Source organism: Sciurus carolinensis, chromosome 12, assembly GCF_902686445.1.
Source record: "Sciurus carolinensis chromosome 12, mSciCar1.2, whole genome shotgun sequence".
NCBI classification, from domain to species: domain Eukaryota; kingdom Metazoa; phylum Chordata; class Mammalia; order Rodentia; family Sciuridae; genus Sciurus; species Sciurus carolinensis.
The window spans coordinates 101,180,691-101,207,885 of NC_062224.1; the positions used below are offsets into that span (position 1 = coordinate 101,180,691).

General features: G+C 36.7%; 1 protein-coding gene across 4 annotated transcripts in view; it reads right to left on the minus strand.

Annotated features, from left to right (window-relative positions):
• Positions 1–6,076: 6,076 nt before the first annotated feature.
• Rnf2 (ring finger protein 2) overlaps positions 6,077–27,195 on the minus strand; it is a 40,697-nt gene continuing 19,578 nt past the window's right edge. For 2 of the 4 annotated variants that reach the window (XM_047521230.1, XM_047521228.1), the window contains exons 2-7: positions 15,236–15,324; positions 12,737–12,897; positions 11,715–11,930; positions 9,655–9,927; positions 8,359–8,530; positions 6,077–7,889 (exon numbers count right to left, since the gene is read on the minus strand). In XM_047521230.1, coding sequence (XP_047377186.1) covers positions 7,788–7,889; positions 8,359–8,530; positions 9,655–9,927; positions 11,715–11,930; positions 12,737–12,897; positions 15,236–15,322 — 1,011 coding nt within the window. In that variant the 5' untranslated portion in view covers positions 15,323–15,324 and the 3' untranslated portion in view covers positions 6,077–7,787. Of the gene's footprint in view, positions 7,890–8,358; positions 8,531–9,654; positions 9,928–11,714; positions 11,931–12,736; positions 12,912–15,235; positions 15,325–24,693; positions 24,835–27,195 lie in introns of those variants that run through there. The other 2 variants (XM_047521229.1, XM_047521231.1) reach the window with 2 other exon arrangements.

A 27,195-nucleotide genomic window follows, 5' to 3' on the forward strand; every position in this document is an offset into this window, starting at 1 on the left:
CCTGGTAATACTCCTGTATATCCTCCCTTTATGGTGATCTTCATCTCAATATCAAAGAGGTGTGCCTTCCTTCAAACACCACCTATTTGGTCCCAACAAGGGGTCAAAGGAATTATAGCAGGTTTTAAGGCCTAATCCCTGAGGACCACCTCTGCCCGGGCTATTGCTACAACTGAGGAAGACACTGATGCAATTCCATCGGTTGACTACATCGAGATCTTGCTTGGGCTTGAAGTGATGCCAAAAAGGAGGCGCTCCTAAAGGTGGTTTCTGAAAAACTATGAAGTTATTGGAACTGCAACAGCAAATGCAGAACTGTTGAAAGGAAAAAGAACCCCATGAGGAAATTTACAATGAATGGTGTAGGAGAAACTTTTTGGGCAGTGGGGTGGGGGTTCAGTGCTGGGGAGCAAACACAGACCTTATGCATACTAGACAAGTATTCTCTGTCTAGTTCTGTGTGCCCAGCCCCAGGAGAAACTTTTGCAGATCTCAGCAAGCTCCGAAGAGTTTGAAAACATAGATTCAAACACCAAAAGGTTTTCATTAGTTGAGAAAACTGTTCCTGTTACGTTATCTGCTTATAAGCAAATCTACAAACTCCTATGGACATATTTTTCAAGAGTGATACCTAAAGATGAGCCTCAGGCAGGTCTTTCAGGAGGGATTCCAGAAGGCATTGCTAATGCAGGTTACAGCTCCATGCTATCAGTGCCCCTAAAGACCTTCCAGTGGAACGAGTGATGGATATGGAAGACAGTGTTATCGATGTTCCTGACCCTATGTAGGCCTAGTCAATGTGAGTCTTGGTTTTTAACAAAATACTTAAGAAGTTAATGAAACATTTTAAAAATAAAAGTTCATAGAATAAGGATATAAAAATATTTTTGTATAACTCTAAGCTAAATGTTATTACAAGAAGTGAAAAACCCATTTGTAAAATAAGATGCTGTTAATAGGTTTACTACTGGAGAAAGAACTGATCGATTTATTAGAGCCCGAGTGCAGTGTTAGCCTACAGCAGTGTCCAGTACCATCCTAGGCCTGCACATTCATCAGCCGGAGTTGTTCGTCCTGAAGCCTCCATTCACAGTAAATACCCTACAAAGGTGTACTTTTTCTTTTTTTTTTTTTAAAACAAGATCTTGCTGTTACCCAAGATGTTTTCAAACTTAAGGGCACCAGCGTTCATCCCACCTAGTCTCCCCAGTAGCTAGGCTACTCGAAGTGCATCACCACTCCTGGCTTATACTATATTTCTGCTGTATTGTTTTTGTTTACCTAAAAACATCAATATATTTCAGCTGTCAACAGTATTTAGTACAGTAATACTGTTTGTAGTCTAGGTGCTGTTCAGTAGGCCATCCTATCTAGGTATGTTTTGTTTTTTTCACTGTACATAATTGGGGTATAACTTTCATTTCTCTGGTTGTACAAAGTACAGTCACACCATTTGTGTAATCATACATGTACATAGGGTGATGATGTTTGTCTCATTCTCCTTCCTTCCCCTGCCCACTCCCCACCCCTCATTTTCCTCTACACAACCCATCCTTCCTCCATTCTTGCCTCCCCCCTACCATTATGTATCATCATCCACTTATCAGAGAAATCACTTGACTTTGGTTTTGGGGGATTGGCTTATTTCACTTACCGTGATATTCTCCAACTCCATCCATTTTGCGGAGCTGGGGATTGAATCCAGGGCCTTCAGCTTGCAAGGCAAATGTTCTACAAACTGAGCTATATTCCCAGCCCCCTATCTAGGTATGTTTATACAAAGAAGTCACCTAATTGTGATTTCTCATAACCTATCACTATCACCAAACAACTGCACTGAATACAATTTTCTTTTATATCAGAAACTAAAACATTTCATTGCCTGTCCCCCCCCCCAATTCCTTTTGTTGAAGCCCTAACCCCCAAAGTGATAATACTTGGAAGTGGGGCCTTTGGAAGGTAATTGGGTTTAAAGAAAGTCAGGAGTGTGAGGGTTCTTATGATGGGATTTCCTGTAGGGTAGGAGAGACCAGAGCTCACTTGCTCTCTACCAGCTGAGAAGTGAGAAGGAAGCTATTTGCACACAATAAACAGGGTCCTCACCAGGAACAGAATCCACTGGCACTTTAATCTTGGACTTCAGAACTTGGAAAAATATTTTCAGCCATCCTGGCCTATAGTATTTTGTTAGAGCAGCCTCCATTAACGTCCCATTTATTTCAGCTATTCATCTACCTTTACCAGTGCTATTACTTTGTATAGATTTGTTATTCTCTAATGTCCTTTTATTGCAGCATGAAAGACTTCCTTTAATATTTCTTGGGTTTACTAGTGAGATTGTTTTTGCATGAAAATGTCAATTCATTTGTGGAAAATTTTTACTGGTATAAAACTCTTGGCTAACTGGCCACTTCTTTCAGCCTAATGTCCATGGCTTATCATGAGTTTTCTTATGGAGGATCTTTTGTATGTAAACTGCTTTTCTCTTCCTGCTTCAAAGATTCTTTCGTGGCTCTATTTATCATAGTTTGTTGAGCGTTCTGTATGTGCAGTTGTTTTTCATTTAACTCTAAAATTCCTGGCAATTATTTCTTCAAATATACTTTTGTCCCTTTCTCTTTTTGGAATTCATGTTCTACACATTAGTGTACTTGGTGGTATCCCACAATCTCTAATTGCTAAGACTCATTTGTTTTTCTATTTTTTCCCCAGACAGGATATTTTCAATTGACTAGTCTTCATTATTTCTTCTGGTACTTGAAAATGCTGCTGAGACCCTCTAGTGAGTTTTTAACTTTGCTTATTTTTCAATCCAAATTCCTATTTTTTCATAATGTCTGATATTTTCCATTTGTTGAAATATTTCTCCACATTTAGTTTAGACATAATAACCTGTTTACAAAAGTCCACTTAAAAGTATTGGTTGGGCCAGGCACAGTGGTGCATACCTGTAATCCCAGTGGCCTGGGAGGCTGAGGCAAGAGGATCGTGAGTTCAAAGCCAGCCTCAGCATCTTAGCAAGACCCCAAGCAACTCAGTGAGACCCTGTCTCTAAATGAAATATAAAAAAGGGCTAGCGATGTGGCTCAGTGGTAGTGCCCCCATGTTCAATCCCCGGTACCAAAAATGGGGGAAAAAAGTATTAGTTGGATTAAGACCAACATCTGAGCTTCCTTGCAGATGCTTCCCTATTCCTTTGTATGTCTTTTAAAATAATATGACAACTCTGGAAATCAGAATTCCTTTACTTCCAGACCGTTAACTGTTTTTGGTGACCTTCCTGGGCTACCTTTGCAAAGTATGCATTCTTGCTGTGTGACCACTTAAGTCTGCTTCATTGGCTTATTTTGGTCAGTGTCAAAATTCATGTTTTTTTCCCCCACGAAAATCCTGAAGACTGAGCTTTGTGCATTAAATGAGCTGAATCAGATCAAATAAAGACAAGCTCTGGAAGTAAAGCTTTCCAAACAGTAAAATAAAATGGCGACAACTGACATGAGATTTCTGAGGAGTTAAAGTACAGTACTTTGGGGAACTCCAAACCTAACTCATATGGGGGAGATTCAAGCTCCCTCTAGTGGTCGGCAGGATGATGGTTTTCACAGCTATCATAGGTGGGAGAATGCACTTTCAAGGTTACCCTAGAGTTTGAAAATAGGATAGGAAAAATTAAAATACTACAAAACTTACCTATATGTTCTCCCAATTGTTAGAAGCCTTTGGTTAATTCTAGAGTTCTGAAAAAGCTGATTTGACAACTTTTGTTGTTCATGTTGCTTTTATGCAACAGTGAATTTTTAAAAGATCTTCACTCTATTATAACAGAAAAATTCTTAAGTTTTTAGCTACAACTGCACACTAATTAAATTACTTTAATGATGCTTGTAAGATTAGCATGCAAAAGGTGTGTATGTAGATATACGCAAATATTTCTAAATATTTCTAAATAGAAATTTAAGAGATGCCTTTTCTCATCAGTCATTTCATCTATTTTATGGTTGAATGAATCATGAGCCTAAGCTTTCTCAAGTTCACAGGGAAATGTTTTCTTCTTAAGCTTCAAAGTATTAGAAATGATAATGTAAAATTTATCCTCACAAGGTTCAAAGGATTGAAAATGGTAATGCAAAAACTTATTACAAATCCACAGTAATCAAAACAGTGTGGCACTGGTGTAATAACAAACAGACCATTAGAATACAAAGTCCCAAAATAAAAACTCTCAAATACAGTCAGCTGACTTTGAATAAGGGTGCCAAGACCACTCTGAAGAGTGAACTAGTCTATGGCTGGGAAAACTGGATGTCCACATGCAAATGATTAAAATTAGACCCTAAACTTTCACCATATCCAAAACTCAAAAAGGATCAAAGACCTAAGTGTAAAAGTTAAAACTATGAAACTCTTAAGACAAAAACAGGAAAATCTTCACAATACTGGATTGCACAATGATTTCTTCAATGACACCAAAAGCACAGCCAACAGAAGAAAAAAAAACAGATGTGTTGGACTTCATCAAAATTAAACATTTTTGTACATTAAGTATAACTGATCAAGAGTTAAAAAAAGACCCCACAGGATGGGGAAAACATTTGCATATCATAAAACACTTTCCAGAATATATTAAGAACTCTTACAACTAACACAAAACTAATTTAAAATGGGTAAAGGAGCCAGAGCACCTATGGTCTCAGCTCCTTGGATGGCAGAGGCAGAACTGCTTGAGCTCAGGAGTTCAAGGTCAGACTGGGCAAACAATGAGACCCACATCTCAAAAAGTAACAAAATGATAAAGCACTAGGCATGTAACTTGGTGATAAGAATGCTTGCCTACTATGTACAGGGCCCTAGGTTTGATCCCTGGCACCAGGGTAGGGGTGGTGGTGGGAGGAGCTAAGGATTTGAATATACATTTTTCTACAGATGATACACAAATAGTCAAGTAGTACATGAAAAAATGCTCAACATCAAAAGCTATTAAGGAGGGCTGGGGTTGTGGCTCAGTGGTAGAACAAGTGTGAGGCCCTGGGTTCGCTCCTCAGTACCACATATAAATAAAGGTTTTTTTTTTTAAGTCATTAAAGAAACATAAAAACCACAGTTGGAGGACACATCCATTTGATAGTTATAGGATTACTATTTAAAAAAAAAAGGTTGCAGAGGATGTAAAAAACCACAACTCTTATTCGTTGCTAATGGCAACGTAAAATGTTGTAGCCACAGGAAAATAATTTGGGGTTCCTCAAAAAATTAAAAAGAACTACAGTATGATCTAGTAGTTCCACTCCTACCTATATACCCCAAATAGAAAGCAGGAACTCAATTTTATACTTACATAGTAACGTTCATCATAATGTTACAACAGCAAAAATTTTCATTAATACATGAATAAACAAAATATAGTATTTACATGTTATTATCCAGTCACATAATGAGGGGGATGTTTATGTAGAGTGATTATTTACTGTATGCACTTTATGTTTGGAATGATGAAATGAAGTTTTGGAAATAGATAATGGTAAACATCACACCACACTGTAAATGTATCTCATCGCAGAGAACTAGGAATGGTGGAGTGCGCCTATAATCCCAGCTACTCAGAAAGCAGAAGTAGAAGGATCGTTTGAGTCCTGAAGTTTGAGGTCAACCTAGGCAAAAAGCCAGATTCTGTCCCCACCCCCCCAAAAAAAGGCTAAAATGGTAAATTTGGTTATGTATATGTTACCATAATAAACTTAAACCCAATAATGTATACAAAGGCCTTTTATCAAGTTTGGTGAGTCACTTGGGCCAGTGGTTATAGAAATCATTTATATTTATAATCCCTTGGCCAGCAGTGATGGCCAACAGTCTATCCTCCCCCACCACACACACACATACACTCTCTTTCTCAATGTTCTATCAAATACCTATAATTATATCTTGCAAAGTATTACACATTCAATGACTCTACTAATGATGCAAACAGTTTATGTCCTCCCATACTGACAGATAAAAACACATACATTCTCTAAGCACAAAGCTTATAGTCACAAATAACTTTCTGCTTAAAGACAATTTCAATTAATAACCACAATGGGAATTTAGTTATTTAATGCAACCACTAATCTAACATGTCACCAATAAAATCTAAGCAGATTTATCACAAAACCAGGGTTATATTCATTGGACATGCATTAATAATCTATACAACTTAACATTATACCAGAAAAAGAATTTATAAAAAGTTCTCTTAATTTTTGGTGGTTTTCAAATTTCATGGCACAATTACCAAAAAAACTGTAAAAACAGATTTCAAATATATTCAATAAAACAGTAAAAAATTGAATAAGCCTTTAAATTTTCATACTCAAGATTTAAAACATCAAGCTGGCCCCAATCTGTCAAAATTGACAGATAAATATTTACAATGACTAGACAGACTTCAGTTACAATGGTATTGGAGGTCTACTCCCTCCTTTTAAAACCCTTTGGGGTTAATTTCTCAATGCAAACATGTCTTTGTAAATACTGTGGATAATATAAACTTCAAAACATACCTACAATCAGGACAGGGATGAAAACTAACACATAAGTCAATCTTTTTTCTGACTTTTTAGCATAAAGCCTTCTGGCTCCCAGTCAACACTGTCCCTTAAAATAAAATAAGAGTAGAATGAATTCACCCTGTAGTGGCTGACATTCTTCTACAGAATTACCTTTCGCTATTTATCAAAGCAGGGCTTGAGCTCCATTAATCTGCTTCTGCAGAGTATAATTAGCAGAGCACCAAATTTATAAACTGGTATAGCAACTCAAAATGCTAAATAAGCACACTTTTCAAACAGAAGCAAACCCATTTTTTCCACGTGCCATGTTGTTCTCGAAGCTTATGTGGCTACCGATAAGAAAAGAATTAGGGAAGCTTTGAACATATCTTGTACTTTTCATCAAGGTTAAAGTGCAAAATATCTCCATATTTCTGATATTTTTTAATAGAGAAGAAACATCAAACACATAATAAAGGAACTAAAGTGACAGTAAGAACTAATACAAAAAAACTTTTAAATAAACAATTGAGGACTACATATTACTATCAATTTAATTTTTCTTTCTTCAGTGAAATATGTCAATGACCCATGTTCTCATAGAACTTAAGATTTTGATTCTCTTCCCCATGACCAGAACACCTAAACTTACAAGGAGGAAAAAAAAAAGGGGGGGGATAACATTGCATGACAATGGACACCAAGTTCATAAAGAACCTCTTTAAAAATGAGATATTATGGAAGAAAATACCATGAAAATAATAATCCTATGAGAATTGTTTTTAAGCACAGTAAGTTTGAGCCTCAGTCTTCATGAAGATACTACAGTTTGTATAGAAAACTATAAATATACAAGACTCCAAGGAAAAAAAGTCAGAATACATATTAACAATCTGTAGGCCTAAAAAACTTTTGAGGGGAGAGGGAAAAGGATGGCCAACTGAATCTTGACTTAAGAATGCAGGACTATGAAAAATTCCTGGGTCAAAGGTGCTCCCAATGTAACCATACTTTGTGAGAGCACACAACTTAAGATATAGTCTTCAAAGGAAAGCAAAATTACTGAATGACTATAGTCCCTTCCAAAAAGTCAATCTTAAATTAAGGGGAAATGATTCTAAAAGTGTAAACGAGTCTGGCTCAGAAAGAAAAATTGAACAACATATCCAAGATCTGTCCATAAAAGTAATGATGGTACATCTTTAATATTAAAGAAACAGGCTATAAAAAAGTTCAGTCTCAGAATTGGTTTTTAAAAGCTCATTTGTGCTCCTTGGTGGGCGCATAATAAAGTTCCATGGGTTTATTTACTTTCCAGTACTTCTCACTGACCAATTCCAAAGAAAAAGAGCCATTTAATACCTAAAAGGAAAAAGGAAAAGAGAAAAAATTATAAAACCTGTATGTAGCACAATAATAGTGAGATGGAACAAAAACAGAAGTCCACACAATCTTTTATTTATATTTTTATTTTGGTACCGGGGATTGAACCCAGGGGCACTTAACTAGTGAGCCATATCCCCAGCCATTTTTATTTTGTAATTTTGAGACAGTCTCACTATGTTGCTTAGGGCCTTCTAAATTGCTGAGGCTTGCTTTGAATTTGCAATCCTCCTGCCTCAGCCTCAGCTAGTTTATAGGCATGTACCACCAAGCCAGGCCCCTCATTTTTTAATCTTAGGAAATATCAAAAATGAACTACCCTGTTGCTATTTTTCTTGGGGTCTCAGGGTTGTGTACTGTTTTCTTAGGTCCCACCCCACAACTCTCCACTCAGTTGGTCAACATGCTCCTATTATTTTATCAACAATCCATTATTTTAAATACTCACAGTGAACTGGCCACTTGCTGTTGCTATATAAATGGTATACTGCTTCTCACTGGCTGTATCAAGGTTCATCTGATTTGATTCTCCCTTGCTTCGAAGTTCTTCTAAAGCTAACCTCACAGCCAGATACTTGGATAAGTGATCAACAGTGGCATTACCTGAAGTCTTTATATATCTGGAAGAAAAAGTCATTAAAATTTAATTTGTAGAATACATTGAGAAAAGTGTATTTAAATTATGTATTATATTTCTAGAAAAGCTAATGTAAAATGCTAATGTCTCAATTACTGACAAAGTAACAGAAATTTGTTGCTCTATACTCTAAAACTTTCTTATTGAAAGGTACAGAAGAAAGTACATGCTCAGTATCTGTCAGGCCATGAAAGCTCTACCACTCTTACCTTTTGTAAAAAGTGACAAAATCAAACAGAAATACACAAAGTACTACAGAAAGTACAATATGCCCTTCCACCCCAATGATCAAGATCTGCTGGCTATAGCAGCAAGAGGAATTAGAATAATATTGGCAAATTGTTTATTGTATAAGCTTTAGAATTTCTGGTTTTTAAAACTGAGCACAGAAGTTTTAATCTTGGATTTTTTTTTTTTTTTTTTGTATTAGGGATTGAGCTCAGGGGTACTCAACCACTAAATTACATCCCTAGCCCTATTTTGTATTTTATTTAGAGACAGGGTCTCACTGAGTTGCTCAGCACCTTACTTTTGCTAAGGCTGGCTTTGAACTTGGATCCTCCTGCCTCAGTCACTTGAGCTGCTAGGGTTACAGGCATACGCCATAGCGCCTAGCTAATCTTGGGATTTTTAAAGCACTGTAATACTATTTAATTGTTCAGTCAATGACATTTTATCTGCAACCACAGGCAGGATGCTGGGATAAAATGGCAAATGCATCCTTGCAGCATGAATTTTAAAAGCCTACTGTTATCTGATATTGTTAAAAAATCTGGGTGGTCCTTTCTCCTCCTCTACCTAAGAGGGTCCTTCTTTTCACATGTGCAACTTTGGGTGGGAGGCACATGAGAAAAGTAACCACAGAGGACGTGTATAACCAAGTTGAACCCTAACAATGGATTGACAAACACTGCTTCTATCTCTTACACAAAATTGCTCCCCACCCTTTTTATGGGGGAAGGTGGTGTTGAGGATCAAACCCAGGGCCTAGCACATGCTAGGCAAGGCTCCGCCACTGAACTACAGTCCCAGTCTTGCACAATTACCTTTTAACTCTAAATCAAACATCCTGGATTCAGACAATCTAAAACCAGCCCATACATTTACCTTGTCTGTGCACTGTCATCTTTCTCCATAAGTGTGGGATGAGGCCTGAATACTAATTCAATTTCACTAGCACCATCCATTACTGGATCAATTGCCACTGTTGCATTGTTATTATCAAGTTCAAGCCCAGAATCATCAGATGTTTTGGTCCGTTTGTTACTAGGGCCTGCTTCCTGATTGCTATGTGTGGATGCATTACTACAGTGTGAACTGTCACCATTATCTTCTGCTCCACTGCCATTTTCAATCTGTTGTTTCTTGCCTCGCTGTAATCTAGTTAAGGAGAAGGGGGAGAAAAAGAAAAGAATGAATAAAATTTATATTTAGGACTTTAAATCACAGAATATGAAGCATGTTTGCTACTGAACTTCAGAATTCTAAAAAATTTTGATAAGTAAATTTGGTGAGATGGATAACATCATTGTTTTCTACATGTCCCTGAAAGGTCTAGAAAATCTCACCATATTAGTGATTCAAACAAATGTATCAATTCACTTTTATACTGATAAGTCCTTATTTACATTTTATCGTTTTTATGAGATTATAATTCTAAAGAAAGGCATGATTCAAATATGAAAATGTAAACTCTCAGGGAAGTTATTTATGTCTCTTTCAGGTGTAAATTAGAACATTCTTAAGCAAATAAAATAAGAAGAAGGATGGCTATTAGCACTAGCTCCCTGGCGACTTCCCTCAAAGTCTGCTAATGCAATGCAAATGAGGAAAATGGGACAGATACATATGCAGTTCTCTAACAAGCTCAAATTCTAAAGCCAATTACTGGGCAAGGAACTTTGTGTATATAATCTCCTTTACTCTTCAAAACAACCTGGCAAGGCAGTAACATTTGCATCAATTTGTAGTTGAGAAAAGTAAAAACTGAGTTACAAAGTTAAATAAATGCCAGGAACAGAACTAAGATAACAGACCACATTCTTTCTACAATATTGCCTGTTTCTACCTGTATATGCCAAAAAGAGAGAGAGAGCGAGAGCAAGAGAGAGAGAGAGAATATGAATGAATGGAGAAAAAGAGGAAAAAACGACATGTACTTCTAAGATTAGAAATAAGGACTAGCCTACAGATTTAAAAAAATTATTTAAAAAAATCAGCAAAATCCTGCTTGTAAGAATCTATGGATCATCTCAAAACTTTTAAAACAGGCTGATTAATGCATTACAGGACAAAATTATGATTCAAAAACAAACATATACAGTGGAATATTATTCAGTCTTAAAAAAAGAATGAAATCTGGTCCCATACTGTCATATGGAGGAATAAGCTGAGAACACTGTGCTAAAGTGAAATAAACCAGTCACAAAAAGACAAATACTGATTCCCCTTATATGAGGTATCAATTTATACAAAGTAAAATGGTAGCTACCAGGTGCAGGGCGAGGAGGGGAAATGGGAAGTTACTGTTTAATTGGTACAGCTGCAGTTCTGGAAATTGGCTGCACAACAATGTCAATATAATTAGCACAACTGAACTCCACATTCAAAAATCGTTAAAAGAGTAAAAATTTCTTAAACTTTTTTTAAAGTTATAGATGGACACAATACCTTTATTTTATTTACTTTTATGTGGTGCTGAGGATCGAACTCAGTGTCTCACACATGCTAGGCAAGTGCTCTACTGTGAGAGCTACAACCACAGCCCCAAGACAGTACAATTTGTTTCATGGTTTTGGGGGTTTTTTGGTGTGTGTGTAGTGCTGGGGATTGAACCCAGGGGTGCTCTACCACTGAGCTACATCCCAACCCATTTTTATTTTTTATTTTAAAACAGATTCTCACTAAACTGCCCAGGTCTTGAACTTGTGATCCTCCTGCTTCAGTCTCCCCAACATCTGGATTTTGGGCATGTACCACTGCTCCCAGCTAGATTCTAGTGTCTTAAATGGAATACCCTAAATTAAGCCTAGAAGCATATACTATATTTTCATATAAAGTAATCATATGGAACTATGATATTACCACATTTTACACTTTTCAAAAAGTCAAGTCATATTTAATATTCAAAAAAAGGGCTACCATGTCGGGTTCTCTTTCCCATTTACCTGTTCATGGCCTGTATCTTCAGTCCTTCCTCAATGCTGTGACTGAGTGCCTGCTGATTATTGTGCTTGTTGATCCTGGCTAATACTCTCTCTTGATGAGCTTCATACTCATCACGACTTGGATAAATTTTGCTGATGAGCGCATCAAAGTTTGGGTCTGGCCTTAGTGATCTTTTGGAAACTAGCTTTTTCCGACAAGTTGGACATTCTTTGTTGCTAAATAAAAAAAAAGGAGAGAAAGTGTAAATAATGCTAGTATCTTGGGCTAAAGACAAAAATATCCAGTTCTCTATAGTACAGTTATCATCTTTACTAAGTCACAGAAATTTAAAATGATTAACCTGAATTTTCTTGAAAATCTAACCAGTAGGTGAGCAAAATTTTGGAAACCTCAGCCACAATCACTTACAAAAAGAAAAATTTCAATACTTTCTAATAATTTAAATACAACCATTTTAAAAATAAAAATATTTTATCCTCCCGCCCCTTCCTTTTTCTCAGTCCTGGGGATTGAGCCCAGGGCACTCTACTACTCAACTACATCTCCAGCCCTCTTATTTTGAGATAGGGTTTCAACAAGTTGCTGAGTCATGAACTTACCATCCTCCTGCTTCAGCCTCCTGAGTCACTGTAATTACAGGTGTGCACCACAACACTTGAGTGTCCTTCCCTAATTTATATTTCCCCTTTTTAATATCCTTACCATACAACAAGAAATTACCTACTACTTATTTACAGGTTATCAACTTTTTTCTTGGAATAACACTTTCATGTGGATATTATTTCATATACTTAACAAATAGAAAAGTCATGGTTTCATGTTTTGTAATTTTCTCAAAATAAATACCTACCCTACGAAACTTCTGAAATTATATGAAATCAACTATTTCAAAACAAATATTTGCCAATAATTAAAAACTAGACGTTAACCAAATACTTTTGGTGGGGATATATTTCCTCCAACTGGAGAGAGCCCTCTCATAGTACAATTTAAGTTCACAGTATAACTCATTTCAACATACCCACTTCTAAGGGCTGTGATAATACAATCTGCACAAAAACGATGCAAACACTCCTTTGTAGTCATGGTGTTCTTCAACATATCCAAACAAATTGGGCACATTAATTCACTGTGTAGACTTCTAGGTGAAACCACAATTTCCAAGCCATCTGTTATTGCCTCCTGTAAAAGAGTCACTTTAAAATTGAAGGCTACTTAATTTTTTTAATTATGGACAAATCTGAACATATAAAAGTACTGAAAATGACAAAAATTAACATCTTTGTATTCATCACCCAACTACTACCATTGTCAACTCATAACCAATCTTCTTTCAGCTATAATACAATCTTCTTATTCTCAACACCACCACTTCATAAATGTTTTATTTTAATGCTAAAGATAACAATGTATACAAAAGATTAGTGGTGAGAAATACCCTAGTAGGATTAAAAAGCACACATTTGAATATATAACTAAAATGCATATATCTGAATTTGAAATCATATACCTTAGTAGCTCCAGTTATATTAATTAGTTCTGTATCTCTAAATCTTATTTGACACTGTTTTCTTACCTGTAAAATGAGGATTAATCAAACTTTAAGAATTCTTCCATCTTCAAAAATTACACCATTTTCATAAATTGTTTCATGCTACCCATTAAAATATTTTAAGATTCCAACAAAAGTACATACTGATTTATAAACAATTTAAAAGGATTTCATTTTAAATCACTTTTCAATCTTGAAAAGTCTTATCCTAAGAGCAATTTTATAAAAAGTGTTCAGGTTTTCAGGCTAACCCACAAGCTGCTTTAAACCACAACACATCTGAAGTATATGTATTACCATATGTAACTGTCCCTGTCAAATTATCTGCAAAAATGCATTTGAAGTTCCAATGTAGAACTCCAAGATGCAGTTCCTGGTGCTGCAGAGTGATTAGTGAATCTACTTGCTTCACCACTACCACTAACCATCCTCCTTACAAATGGCACTAAGAACAAAAGACTACCTAATTCAAAGCCACCAATATCAGCTCTGAAGGACTAAGAAAAGTTCTAGAATGGTGGGTAGTGAAAAATAATATAGAAGTTACAAGTAAGGATTTTCCAGCATGCTACAGACACTTCCTGTTTCTACTGCTCTCCATCCTACTTGTGCTTTCTTCAAAATGACCAAAGATCAATCATTTTCAAGCCAAGACAGCAATTATAGATATTGTCCATAAAGGGCCCAGGTAGAATATATTTAAATTTATAATAATAATTACTATTATCAAGTGACTATTATGTTTCAACCTCTCTAAACAAAGCACTGTCAGCATTTTACTTTACTTAACCAAGCATTATTTTTTCAGTATATATTTCTATTTTTAATTGACACATAGTAATTATACACAGTTATAGGGCACGGTATGACATTTCAATACTTGTATACAATGTATAATAATAAGATCAGGGTACTTAGCACATCTACCACTATCACCTCACACATTTACTTTTGTGTTAGGAACACTCAAAATCCTAACATACAAACTGTTGCTTTAAGAATTATAACCTCTATTTCATAGATGAAGAAACTATCACTATTAGTTTACAGGTGGGCTCAGTTATTATCAAGTCTTTCTCCTCTCCCCCTTTAGAACGTATGTAACAAAATCCAATTCTGGACAAATTCACTACCCAGAGTTGAATTTGTATAGGCATAGAGCAATGTGGGGGCAAAGAAAGAGGAGGACCAGAAAGCTATTGTTAAAATTTCACCAGCCTGAAATGGGCATTCAACACTACTCAAACTAGTCTTTTCTTTCTCTGCACTATTTTATACCTTTTCTTCTATCTGCAGACACTGTTCTAACTGCAACAGATTACCTTACACCATATTGCATTAAAAGAAAGCTTCTTCACGTCCTCTTGAGCAAACCTGTAAATTATCTTCTCTCTTATCTCAAGAAGAATTATGCCTCTTCCTATCAAAAGTAAATTTCTTCATTCCTTCTCAAAGATACCCCTCTTTGGATTATTTTATTTGCTGTCGGGCTTCAGCAATCTCTCCCTCTACTTTAAATCAGTCTGAGATATTACTATCTCAGTGGGGTTGCTGCATAATGAAATGTGAATCAAACACTCTAGAAATATTCTAGAATGTGCAAGAAGAAGCAGGGAAAGGGGCATTCTATCTTAGAAAACAAAAAATTGAAAACTACTTAATTCCACATTCCACTCTAGATTTTGCTCCATTTCTCTGCTTCTCTGCAGAGCCAAACTTCTCTGAAAACAGCCATTTGTTTTTCCTGTTACACACAATTATGATATCCTTGCTTCTGACAAATTATTTGTTGATTCAATACATGAAGTGTCAGCTAACAAACCTAAGTCAGGATGTCTTGTATATAAATTTACTATTACCGTTATATATATATAAATTTACTATTACTATTAAGTTTTCAATTTCTGAAACTATATTCCAGTTTACATATACCTCATATTTCCCCTAGATTATCTTGGTCTATATTACCTGAGGTGTTCGTTGTAATTCATATAAACTGAGTTCCCATGTTTTGCTTAATGGTTGAGTTCCATTTGTCTGCACAGCCTGAGACATTGCTAGGAATAAAAATGAGACAAAAATAATTTTAGTATTTGGAAAGAGAAATACTCTTGTATCTGTATCCCCAAAATTGAGTTTTGAAACTACAGGTGGGCTCAGAAAACCATACTCTAAAATATGCCTCCCTGAACTTCAGAGTACCTGGGCAAGAGTTCTGAGGTTCCCTTGTCTAGTTTACCACAGGTTCTGCCAAAGAGAAACATATTTGCCTTCAAATATTTGTTTTTTCTTTTCTAATTGAATTCAGAGAACTTCACACATGCTAGGTAAGTAAGTACTGTATCACCAAGCTACATCTGCAGCTCTTTTTCATTTTATTTGGGACAGAGTCTCATTAAGTTGCCCAGACTACCCTCAAACTTGCAATCCTCTTGCCTTGAAACCTCCTGGGATTACAGATGTCCACCATGTCTGGCCAAATGTTCTTATTGAAATTTCATTATCTGAGGAAGACTAAATTCATGTGAAAGAAAGAAGCTGAAAAATCAAATACCACACCTACAGCCCAGAGGAACTATGTCCCAGGCCACTGTCTGCTGAAGTTCATTCCTAAAAATTATTAACCCTCTAGATTGCCTACAGCCTCCCACTTCCCTCTCCCCTATGAAAACGGTAGTTAAGCCTCAACCAACTGGCCTTTCATATTTTGTATGGCTTCTAAGCATTATAAATTTGCATGATTTTTCTCCTTTTAATCTGTCTATTATCAGTTTGTTTCAGCAGTCAATTACTAAACCTTCAGAAGAAAAGTCTGAACTTCTCTAGAAAATCTAATCTCCAATGCAATGGTATTAAGAGGTGGGAACTTTGGGAGATTATCAGGTCTGGAGAAACTCGTGTCCTTTTAAAAGAGGCTTAGGGAACCATTTTGCCATTCTACTATCTGAGGACACACAGAAGGTGCCATCTATGACCAGACTCTGAATTTGCTGGTACCTTTATTTGAACTTCCCAGCTTTCAGAACTGTGAATTGTAAACTTCTGTTGCTTAAAAGTTATCCAGTCTAAAGTATTTTGTTACAGCAGGCCAAATGGATGAAGACAGGAAGTAAATCTCAAAACTAATTTTTAGCAATTGTTAATCTAAAATAATAAAAGCAAATTATATACTGGCTCCTCAAATTAAAGAGAGAAGTTTAAGAATGTCCATTTATAAACATGAATTATTTGACAGCAAGAAACTACCACTGATCTCTGAATGTTGGCATACAGTAAGTGCTAAACATTATCAAAAATGCATAACCATCATTGAATGTACAGAATATCTTAACCCCAAACACTATTTTTCTCAAATTCATGGTCATGGAACTTAGAACTAAATCAGAACTATTTCAGACTTTCCAGTACAGTCATATAGTCCAACTTGCTTGTGTTACAAAATCTACAGTACTTTAAACCACAGGTCATTTGCCTCCACTTTCATAGCTCTACCCTAGTAAGTCAATCCTAATATTCCTAATGCTGAGCTCAAAATTGCTAACTCTTCATCCTATACTCCCCTCTCAAGACAAACTGATTAACATCTAATGATTTTTCTACATGAAAATTATTCAAATATTCAGAGACCTGATCTTTCTTTTTGGCTAACTATTGTACTTCCTCCAACTGCTTCCCATTTGACAGTATTTCAAGGTCTCTTCATCACCCTCATTCATTAATTCTGCCTTCCTTCCATTATAAATTAATCAAATAGTATAAGACCAACTTCTCACCTAACTTTATATAGGGGGATGGACTTGGGGAAGTGTTATAGATACAAAACTAACTGCTCTGGGGTATAGAAAAAACAAAGATCCCTAGTCATACAAGTATTTAATAGGTATCTATTATTTATTAGCCAAGCATTAGTTTCCTAAAGTCCTTACCTCAAAATTATAGCCTTAAAGGAAATGTTACATAAATGGTTAACTCTGGTGTGATGAGATTAAGTCCAAGGAAGTATAGGGGCAAAACAGCATGGAATTATAGAGGAGGATCAGGAATTTGAGGATTCAAGGAAGACTCACAGAGATGAAATAAGCCTTAAAAAGAAGTTACTACAGTGGGATTGGAGTACAAAAGCAAGAGGGTTTTAGACCAGAATGCTACATCAATGTATAAAGACAGAGAGGCCTAAAAACCGGTATGCTTGTATTTAGAAGGCACTGGAAATTTAAAACAAGAGAGTGACATGATTAAATAGTTTCAGAGAAACTCAAGCACAGTATAAAATATAGAAGAACAGAAACCAGCTTGCAGTAAAATCAGTAAGGAAACTGTTGGAAGAAAACCTGAGTAGCCATAACTGTATGAATAAACTAAAGCAGTTAACCATAGAGAAAAAAAAATTAGACCACTAAGTGACACACAGGACAAAGGTGTAAGAAATAAGGGTCAAAGATGACTTTGTGAAACCAGCTGTAGTTTACTAAAGTAGAGAACATAGAAAGTGTGAGAAGAGTAGGGAGTTGCTACACATGATGAGTTTTACTTACTTACTTTAGTACAATGGTCCAGTAGACAGTGAAAAAGAAATATCCCACAGCTCCCTAAAGACACATTTGTCCTTTATTTCTATGCCTGGAAGCTAAAGATTAACAGACTAGTAATCATACAGTTTGATTACCACGGACCCAAGTAAACAATTTATAGTATGGCTAGATGTCTACTATAGCAACTGTCTCTTTGAATAAAAGTGAAAGCTGCAAACTTCTCGACAGAACTCATCTCCTCTACACGTTCTTACTATAATCCTAAATTATTATACTTACTAAACTGGATGGCACAGTTTCTCCAAGGATAATTTATAATTACCTCAGCTATTATGGAAGATTTTGGACATGTCAAAAATAATCTAAGAGAAGCTAGAGAAAAGAAAGAGGCAAAGCAGTGAAAGTACAATGGGTAGCCTTTTTGATATGTCAAGGCTTCAAAATGAAACTCTGGCTTCAAAACAACATCCCTGAAAAACTCCCTTGCAAAAGTCAAACAAAAGAATCCACTCAAACTCTAAAATTTGCCCTCATTACACATCAAAGACCGTCATGTTTTTGTTTCAACATCTACCTTCTATTCCTCTCTATTCCCTCCCCTAAAATACTAAATCAACTACTCTTTCCTGAAGATCACCCTTAAGAAAATAACCATAACCAGACACCCACTTGTAACTGCTACAGTGCTGGGTAAGCCAATGGAAACTGAATTAAGGCACAATTTAGGACTGAGTTAACAAAGCCAACAGATGCCTGGAAGAAAGTTTTGGTTTTATTTTTTTTAAATGTGTATAACATTCATCAGGGACTAGAGTGAGCTAAAGTAGGGTAAAACTTATTTAAGGCCTTGTATGTTTTTTCCTTCAGAAGTTTACTAGCAGTAACATTAGCAAGATGGCAAAACAGAAGGCCTTAGACCCTCCTTCCTTCCCACAAACACATGGAGACAGATCTACTCTCAAAAATCCAGAAACTGCTTAGGAGGCTCTGGCACCCCTGGTGAGTGCATTCACCACATGGAAACTGGTACAAAACTTCAGACAAACCCTTGTCATAACCCCTACCCCTACCAAGCACCATACTGTTAGGAGGAAACCCTCTAGCTCCCAGCTCCTCCTTGGAGAGGAAGAACACAAGTACTGTACACCCAATGATCCAACTTTTCTGCAATCTTCCCAGAAGACTGACTTCTGTCTGTCCTATCCTGAAGTGCTAACAGCTAGTCTAGGAGGGACCAGAGAGAACAGAGATGGAAGTTCAGGTAGGTGGTGTCACTATGGTCCCTTCTCTCCTGGCTCAGCAGAAGAGAATGGTTGAAAAATCGCAGCTCCTAGCTTCTCTCTGGGAAGGAAACAGTTATAAAGATCAATGACCTAACTTATCTAAGTAATGATTAAGAAACTGTCTTGTTTGTCTTAGAATGCTGGAGGAACCTGGAATACTCCAAACATCCAGAGACTACTAAGGACAAAGACAGCAGGATGAACTAGCACAGATTTGTGAGGCCCCCAGAATCTCTGGTCAGGTTGATTCGTGAGGGATCTTCTGTACAAGGGCAGTGTGAAGCCTGGGAAAGGTGGCTGTTTATAGTCTGATGCACAGTGTTAAGGAAAATGAAGAAACAGGGAGGTATGTTCCAAACAAAGGAATAAAACACATCTCCAGAAGTTGACCTGAATGAAACAGAGATATATGATTTCCTACCAGAGAATTCTAAATAACTCAAAAAGCTTCTCACCAAGATCAGGAGAATAATGCATGAACAGCAAGAAAATTTCAAAAGAAAGAAAACTTTAAAAACTACCAATGAGAAATAATGATGCTGAAAAACAGAATTTGTTACCGTTTGCATAAACTAGGATATCAAAGGCTTTGGAGAGTTTTCTAGTCTTTCTCTTTCTCTCTCTCTCTCTCTCTCTCTCTCTCTCTCTCTCTCTTTCTCTCTCTCTATATATATATATATATATATATATATATATATCTGTATTACAGTGTTTGCTGGTATTGAAAGTCTTAAATAGTATCCTATGGATACTATCTTACCAGAAAGTATAGCAGATGATTCTGAGACCAGGGAGGGAGAAGGAAAAAGCCAATCTTGCTGATTGCCAAAACCATTATCTCTACTGTTAAGAACATGTCAGCAGTGTATTGTAGTGGCCTTTCCTTTAACCTAGCTAAAAATAGTGCCAAAAGGAGAACTAAGAACAAAAAATTCCATTTTTGCCTCAAGACACATATATGTGTCTGTAAATTCTACTCTTGATCAAAGAACGTGATACACACACACACGCACATGCACACGCACACATCAATTTCCACTTTTAGAAGTCACCGAAGGTAAGATCTCAAGAAATGATCTTTCTTTGCTCTAGGTCAATAAAGTGCTTCATTTAAATTTAACTTAAATTCTACTCTTCCCCAAATCATCGATAACCTCTCCTCTCCTTTGGCTTAGTGAGAAGTTTTGCATTTCTGCTTGCAGTTCTCCCTTGTGTGGAAAGCCATCCTTATTTAGCAGAATCAGACTAGGCTGAGCCGTGGGACACAGAGGCCTGGCTGCTAGGAACTGCCAGGTTCCCTGTCTCCTTCTGGAATCTTTGCCCTAAGAGGATGGCTCCCCTAACTCCACCCTATCCTGTCCATCACAGAAGAAGCTCCTCTGGGTCCGTGCCCCCTTTTTACCTGCATCTTACAAATAAAGGAGAGGTGGACGATTGGGTTGTTGTAAAGAGGCCAGAGCTGGTATGGTCCGGCCCATCACACCACTTCTCTCATAAAAAGAGTATTGGCTCTCATGTGTTTATTGAGTAGGTAAAGTTTTTGGGTAATAGACAGAAAACTGCCAACACCCTTCTCTGGCAGTCAACCTTTCCTCTTCCACGTGGGATGTGGCAGAAAGGACCCCAACACCCCTGCTCTAGCCAAGTCAAATGTAAAGTACACTTAGCTTGTTTTTCAGGTCTGCATGGTGAATTCAATCAATAGTATTGAGCATCACCTATAAATGTAAAACTAATACATAAATAGAGAAGAGGAAAAGAACAAAAATGGATAGTCTAGGTAATAAAGTCTAAAAGACTGAAGAACAAGGCAGAAACCAAAAGATAAGAAATGAAGTATCAGTAAATCTCAAGGATTCTTCCATAGACCAGAATTTACTTCAGAGACTGACTGAAAATTTGTGCCATACAAAAGAACAAGATCTTGGTCTACCTGAAGTCTATAAAAATACAAAGTCACAACAAATTGAAAGGTCTAGTTGGCTTTTGGTTGTTGTTGTTTTTTTTAAACAATTCTAGAAATTGGGCAACGCCTTATGTAATAAGAACTTAAAAGCTGCTTTTGCTAAAAGCTCTAACTTTTTACTTACACCTGCAAATTTTCAATGGGTAATTGAAAACAGGGAAAAAATGTGGCATGTCTGCCTCCATTTCATACCTGTCTTCTTTGCTCTGAGTCATTCTGTCCGGCACTCACCTTGGATTCCAGGGAACAAGGCTGTGATAAAAACATCTTACAGTGAGTTAAAACTACCCCCCAGGCAACAGCAACTTTCTTTTGGCCAAAGGCAAGTCCCCTCCTGACCAATCCTGATATAGTGATCAAAAGGACCACAGTATTGCCAAGACTACTTTTACCCTTAAATAATCTGGAAACTTGGGTGAGTACCCCTGAAGACAGGGCTGAGGACACTGGTCCCTCTGTCCTCCTGGTTTAATTATACTGATTAAAGTTCCTTTCCTGCCTTCATCACTACTCCCCTTCTCTGTGATTGGCATCTTGGGATGAGCGACAGAAACTCGTCCATTGGAACCTCTAGAGGAACCTTCACCTTAAACTCCAACAACATTTGTTCTATGAAACAAGTGTTCTGATCAGCTGGAACAGAGGAGGCTTACCAGAAAAAGGCTAAAAATAGAAGAAATTAGAACATAAAAAAGATTTGTCATTTCAACATTACTTTCTTTATAGGATTACAACAGAGGGGATTTCCTTAGCAGGCAGGTTCAGACTGACTGAATGTCTGCTCTCCAGAAAACTGGCCCATTTCAAAGTTCAATTGGAATATGTGACATGAGGCACAAGTGACTCCATACTGGTTTGGCATGGTTTTGCTGTGGCCTAGTTCTGAGGCTTGTCCAAAACAATGTCCTATCCCATACTGTCATTCATAGCTCCAATCCTTAGTTAGAGCAGTTTATTGTACTTCTGAATAAAGAATACCTGACAACAGAAATGTGTCAAAAAAAAAAAAAAAAGGTAGGGGCTGGGGTTATGGCTCAGTGGTAGACTGCTTGCCCGGCATGTGTGGGGCACTGGGTTCGATCCTCAGCACGATGTAAATAATAATAATAATTAAAAAAGGGGTAATGTGTCCATCTACAACTAAAAAAAATTTTAAAAGTACGTACTCAAATCTGTGGAGAATATGTAAATGAAAAGTAGCACTGGTCTGAGAAAACTTCAGTAGCAGAAACAGAAAATAAGTCTAAAAAAAGAGTTAGTCATAGTAGGGGCTGGAGTTGTGGCTTAGTATTACAGTGCTTGGCCTAACATGTGAGACACTGGGTTCAATCCTAGCACCACATGAAAAAAATAAATAAAAATAAGTTTAAAATTTAAATAAAAAAGAGTCAGTGGATTTTGAAAGGCAGGCAGCTTTAAAAAACAAAGGAACAAAGCGGGGGCTGGGGAGATAGCTCAGTTGGTAGAGTGCTCGCCTCACACAAGTCCCTGTTTGATCCCCAGCACCCCCCCCCAAAAAAAAAAAAAAAAAAAACAAAAAAACAAAGGGGAAGTATCAATAGGATATTCAGAAAGCTCATTAGGAGACTGCAAGTAGTTGGCATTTGCTGGACATGGTGGTGCACATCTATAAATCCCAACCACTCAGGAGGCTGCGATAGGTGAATCCCAAGATCAAGGCCAGTTAAAAAAAAAAAAAAATCAAATGGGTTAATGCAGAGGCAAAAGACATATTGGAATTGGTTAAAAAATATATTAAAATTGAAAGTTACATGTTGTTTATAAGTGAATAAAACAAAACCACTACCTTATCAAAATGTATGAGATATGCAGTGAGAAGTTTCCCTCAGAAATATTTATATGTAGAAAAATCTAGAATTTTAAATAATAAAATGACAAAGATGAAAAAAAATTATCTAAGCACTAGAAATCAGAAAAACAAATCTAAAGAGAAAAATCATCATTACAAAAGCAGAAGTTAAATAGCTAGAAAACAAAATATGTGCTCAGAATTTTTCAATTAAATCAAAAAATTAATTTTAAAAAGTTTTAAATTAATTTTAAAATTCTGGAAAGATTAACATAAAAAAACTATAAAAACATCTAGAGGAAAAGAGGGTAGAATGTCAGATTCTATTGGGATGAGGGAGCCTATGCAAGACTCAAGAAAGGTTCCTATTTCACCTCAAAATTTTTAAATTTCTATACAACATCAACAAAAGAATCATAAGCAATTTGAAAGATTAGCAATAGAGAAAAATATCTGCAACATGTATAAAAATCAAAGGCCAATGTCCATAAGACAGAGTCATCCTCTAAATCAATACTTCTGACACTAACAATAACGTGTGAGTTCTCTTTATATCAGTAGATGATTCTCTCACTCTCCAGACACCACCAAGTATCCAGTAATTCAATTTAGTTTTGACACTTAAATGCCTAAAGTTAGTACAAGACCCCATAGAGTAAGGGCTCAGTCCACAGACAGCCCCCACTTCAAACATCCTTTGCAAGTACAGGGCTCATGTACTCTGACCAACTGCCTATGAATTAGGAATTCCCACAATCCCCTCCTCATATTGATAATCTGATAGAACAGCTCACAAAACTCAGGAAAGTACTTTTTTTACATTTACCAGATTATCATAAGAATATAACCAAGGATACAGATGAACAAACATCTACTGTATTAGCTAACTCCTCACCTTCAAGAGCAGCCTATTATCTGTCAAATATTCAAGGCACTTAAATTCTGATATCATAATGGCACTCTTGGTTTCACTATACTACATTTATAGCCTCTAAGCTTCTTGAAAGATGGTTGGCTATCTACCTTACCTGCCGCAATATACTCAGTACCTTTTAATATACCTGGTACATAGTAGTTATTCAAAATATACTTGATAAAAAAAAGTGACTAAAGGAGCTCAAATAGGCTTCCTCAACATTTCACATTGTCATAGTGAAAAAAGTCACATTAACACAGGAGTTAAACATTTTTTGCAGTCTTGCTTCAGTTTTCTACTTTGTAACAGTGTTTGGTCAGAATCTGGTGTGTTCAGTTTCAGTGCCACCACTTCTCAGACGTCTGCATCGGCATCCCGTGGTGCATCCCAGGTGACCCTAGAGGTCTATCCACCTTACTGCTTTGACAGCGCAAAGATGGAGCTTTAAAGAACTCCACCAAATATTTCCTTCACCAATCTATGAGAAGAAGTATGCTGAGAAAATGAAGTTGCCTAAACTCGAGAAAACCACCTTAAGGAGGAAACTTATATTGGCTGTTTTAGCAGTTTCAGTCCCTGGGAGCAGGCTCCATCGCCATGAGCCTGTGGTGAAGTCAAAACATCATGGCAGAAGAATGTGGCAGAGCAAAGTTGCTCACCTTATGGCAGCCAGAGGGAAGAGGAGGAAAAGAATGGGGGAAAAGGTGTTTCCTCTCAATCTAGTCAAGCTGACAACCTAGACTCATCACCACACTCCTACAGAACACCAAGAACCAAATCCCAATGACTGGAAGAACAGTCATTGAACACAATGGAGTGTGTATTATACTTAGGGGGAAAAAAATGAACCGATTACTACTGGACCCATGCAAACTGGTCACCGAAAAAATGACTGTATGACTTCTATGAGATACATTACCTGAAAAAGCAGGCGAAATCTACCAAAGATGTGCAGCCAGTCTGCAGCAAGATGTGGAGGAGAATAAAATCTGGTCTGAGAGTATCTCTGATGATCTATGTCTCTGGCTGACTTCCCCAGTCATGGGAGTGACGTCCCTGGTCACCAAAGCGATGTATACATGTTGGGGTTGCCTTAACCTTTCTTCACATTGCACCAAAACATCCACTTAAATTCACATTATCATTGTACCATTTCTTCAAATAAAACTTTGATACCATAAGGGGGAAGGGGTGTAAGAGAAAACAAAGATTTAACAATGAACATATTTTTACATTTCTGCATGATCAGGTATTTCTGAGCAAAGAAATTTGTTTCAAAAAACAAGCCTTGAGGGCTGGGGTTGTGGCTCACTGGTAGAGGACTTGCCTAGCATATGAGGCCCTGGGTTAGATTCTCAGCACCACATATAAATAAATGAATAAAATAAAGGTCTATCAACATCTAAAAAAATATTTTTAAAAAAGCCTTGAAACTTAAGACGGAACTTGATAGTAAGACATTTGGCTCTCTGGTAATACAGTATTTACATTTCAGAAGCGATGAAACCCAGACTGTGCACATATTCTAGGGGTTATAAATTTTGAGACTTGTCTGATCTTCTCCCCCGGAATTTATATTTCAAAGATTAAGAAGTTAAGATCCTCTTGCCCCTTCCACTCCCAAGGAGAATCTGTTTACATTAGAGAGTAAAGTTTATGTACCTCCAAGGGGCTAGAGATTTTGTACAACAGATATAAAATCCCCAGGTTCAAAATTTGGGGTCCTGACCTATTGAATGAATATCCTGTTATCATGGCACTAACCTGGAAGAAGAACTAAAGAGGAACTGATGAGGTAACTCCTGTATTATTATTATTCTGTCCCTGCTCCAGAAAGCGTGTCCACTTTCAGAGTAATATAAAGAAACATATCTATTAAAATTTATCATTCTGTCAGGTGCAGCAGTGCATACCTATAATGCAGGGACTTAGGAGACTGAAGCAGGAGGATCACAAGTTTGAGGCCAGCCTCAACAACTTAGCAAGGCTCTCAGTAACTTAACAATACTCTGTCTCAAAATAAAAAGGGTTGGGATGTAGCTCAGTGGTAAAGCACCTCTGAGTTAAATCCCCATACCAGAAAAACAAAAAACAAAACAAAATGTGCTCTGTGAACTACTGAAAACTTGTCTACTAGGTTCATTATATTATGGGTTAATCCTTTGAAGACTAGTTTGGGAATATAAACACTAATTATAACATGTTTTTCTACATAAATATTCATTTTATGGTACCTGGCAAACCAAGTGATATGGAAGCTCCATAAATATCATTTCTATCTGCCCCCTAAACTACAATCCTTAAGTACATTGACAAGAGTATGAAAACACTTCAGACAAGTCTATAGAAGCTAAGTGCAACAAAGAACAGGGTTCACAGGGAAAAAAAATTGAAAATGCATGTTCCCATTCAACTCTTTTGAGACTCCAAAACTCTCAAATCCTCTAACTGGGCCTTACATCTGTTCCCAAGACCATTCAAAGAAACAAAGACCTACTAAATCATAAATTCCTCAACAGTAAGGACAAAGAACTAATTTTAAGGATGTCCTATTATGGCACAAGAAATGAGACAACTAGAAAATACACAAGTGAATCTACATGGGTTTGCATTCTAGTTCTGTAAGTTATTAGCTGTGGCTATCACAAATTTCTTAACCTCAGAAATCTTTCTTTTAATCTGCAAATATAAAAATTTGCAGGGTCATTGGCAAAGTTGAATGAGATATGCATAAAAAGTGCTAGAACATTACGTAAAACTAAAAAGGTATCATCACCTTGATTTCAATCTAAAGAAACATTCTTATTTCTTAGCCCTCTGATATGTAGAAAACTAGGAATAACAAATATTTAGCCACTTGCTAACTCACCAAGATTTTAGCCAGGGATGATGGTACACACTGGTAATCCTGGCGACTAGAAAGGTTGAGGCAAAAAGGATCACAAGTTTAAGGCCAGACTGGACAACTTAGACCATCTCAAAATAAAAAAGAACTTTGGTATAGCTCAGTGGTAAAGCACCCCTATGTTCAATCCCCAGCACCACCACCAAAAAAAAAAAAGAGGATTTTATATTAATACTTTCAGAAAGAGGAAATTGTTTTTGAGAAGTTCTGGAAGTTAAGTACTAGAAGTTGGTTATATATACGTCATAAGACAGAAAGGCAGTGAGTAGGTTGATTCTAGAGGACTCATTCAAGGATTATAACAAAAATGTCAGTGTTATTTCATCAGTTGTCTACTGTTAGCAACCACAGTGGCTAAATACCAAATGTAGTTCCTAGAAGATTAAGGGGGAAAGAATTTATATTGGACAGAGATGTTTCCAGATTGTATTTCCTAAGAAGTTTATGGATTCTTTATAAAAGGTTTCTTGAATTATCCCTCCTCCCCCAAAGACACTATCTTTGAGGAAAGGAAAA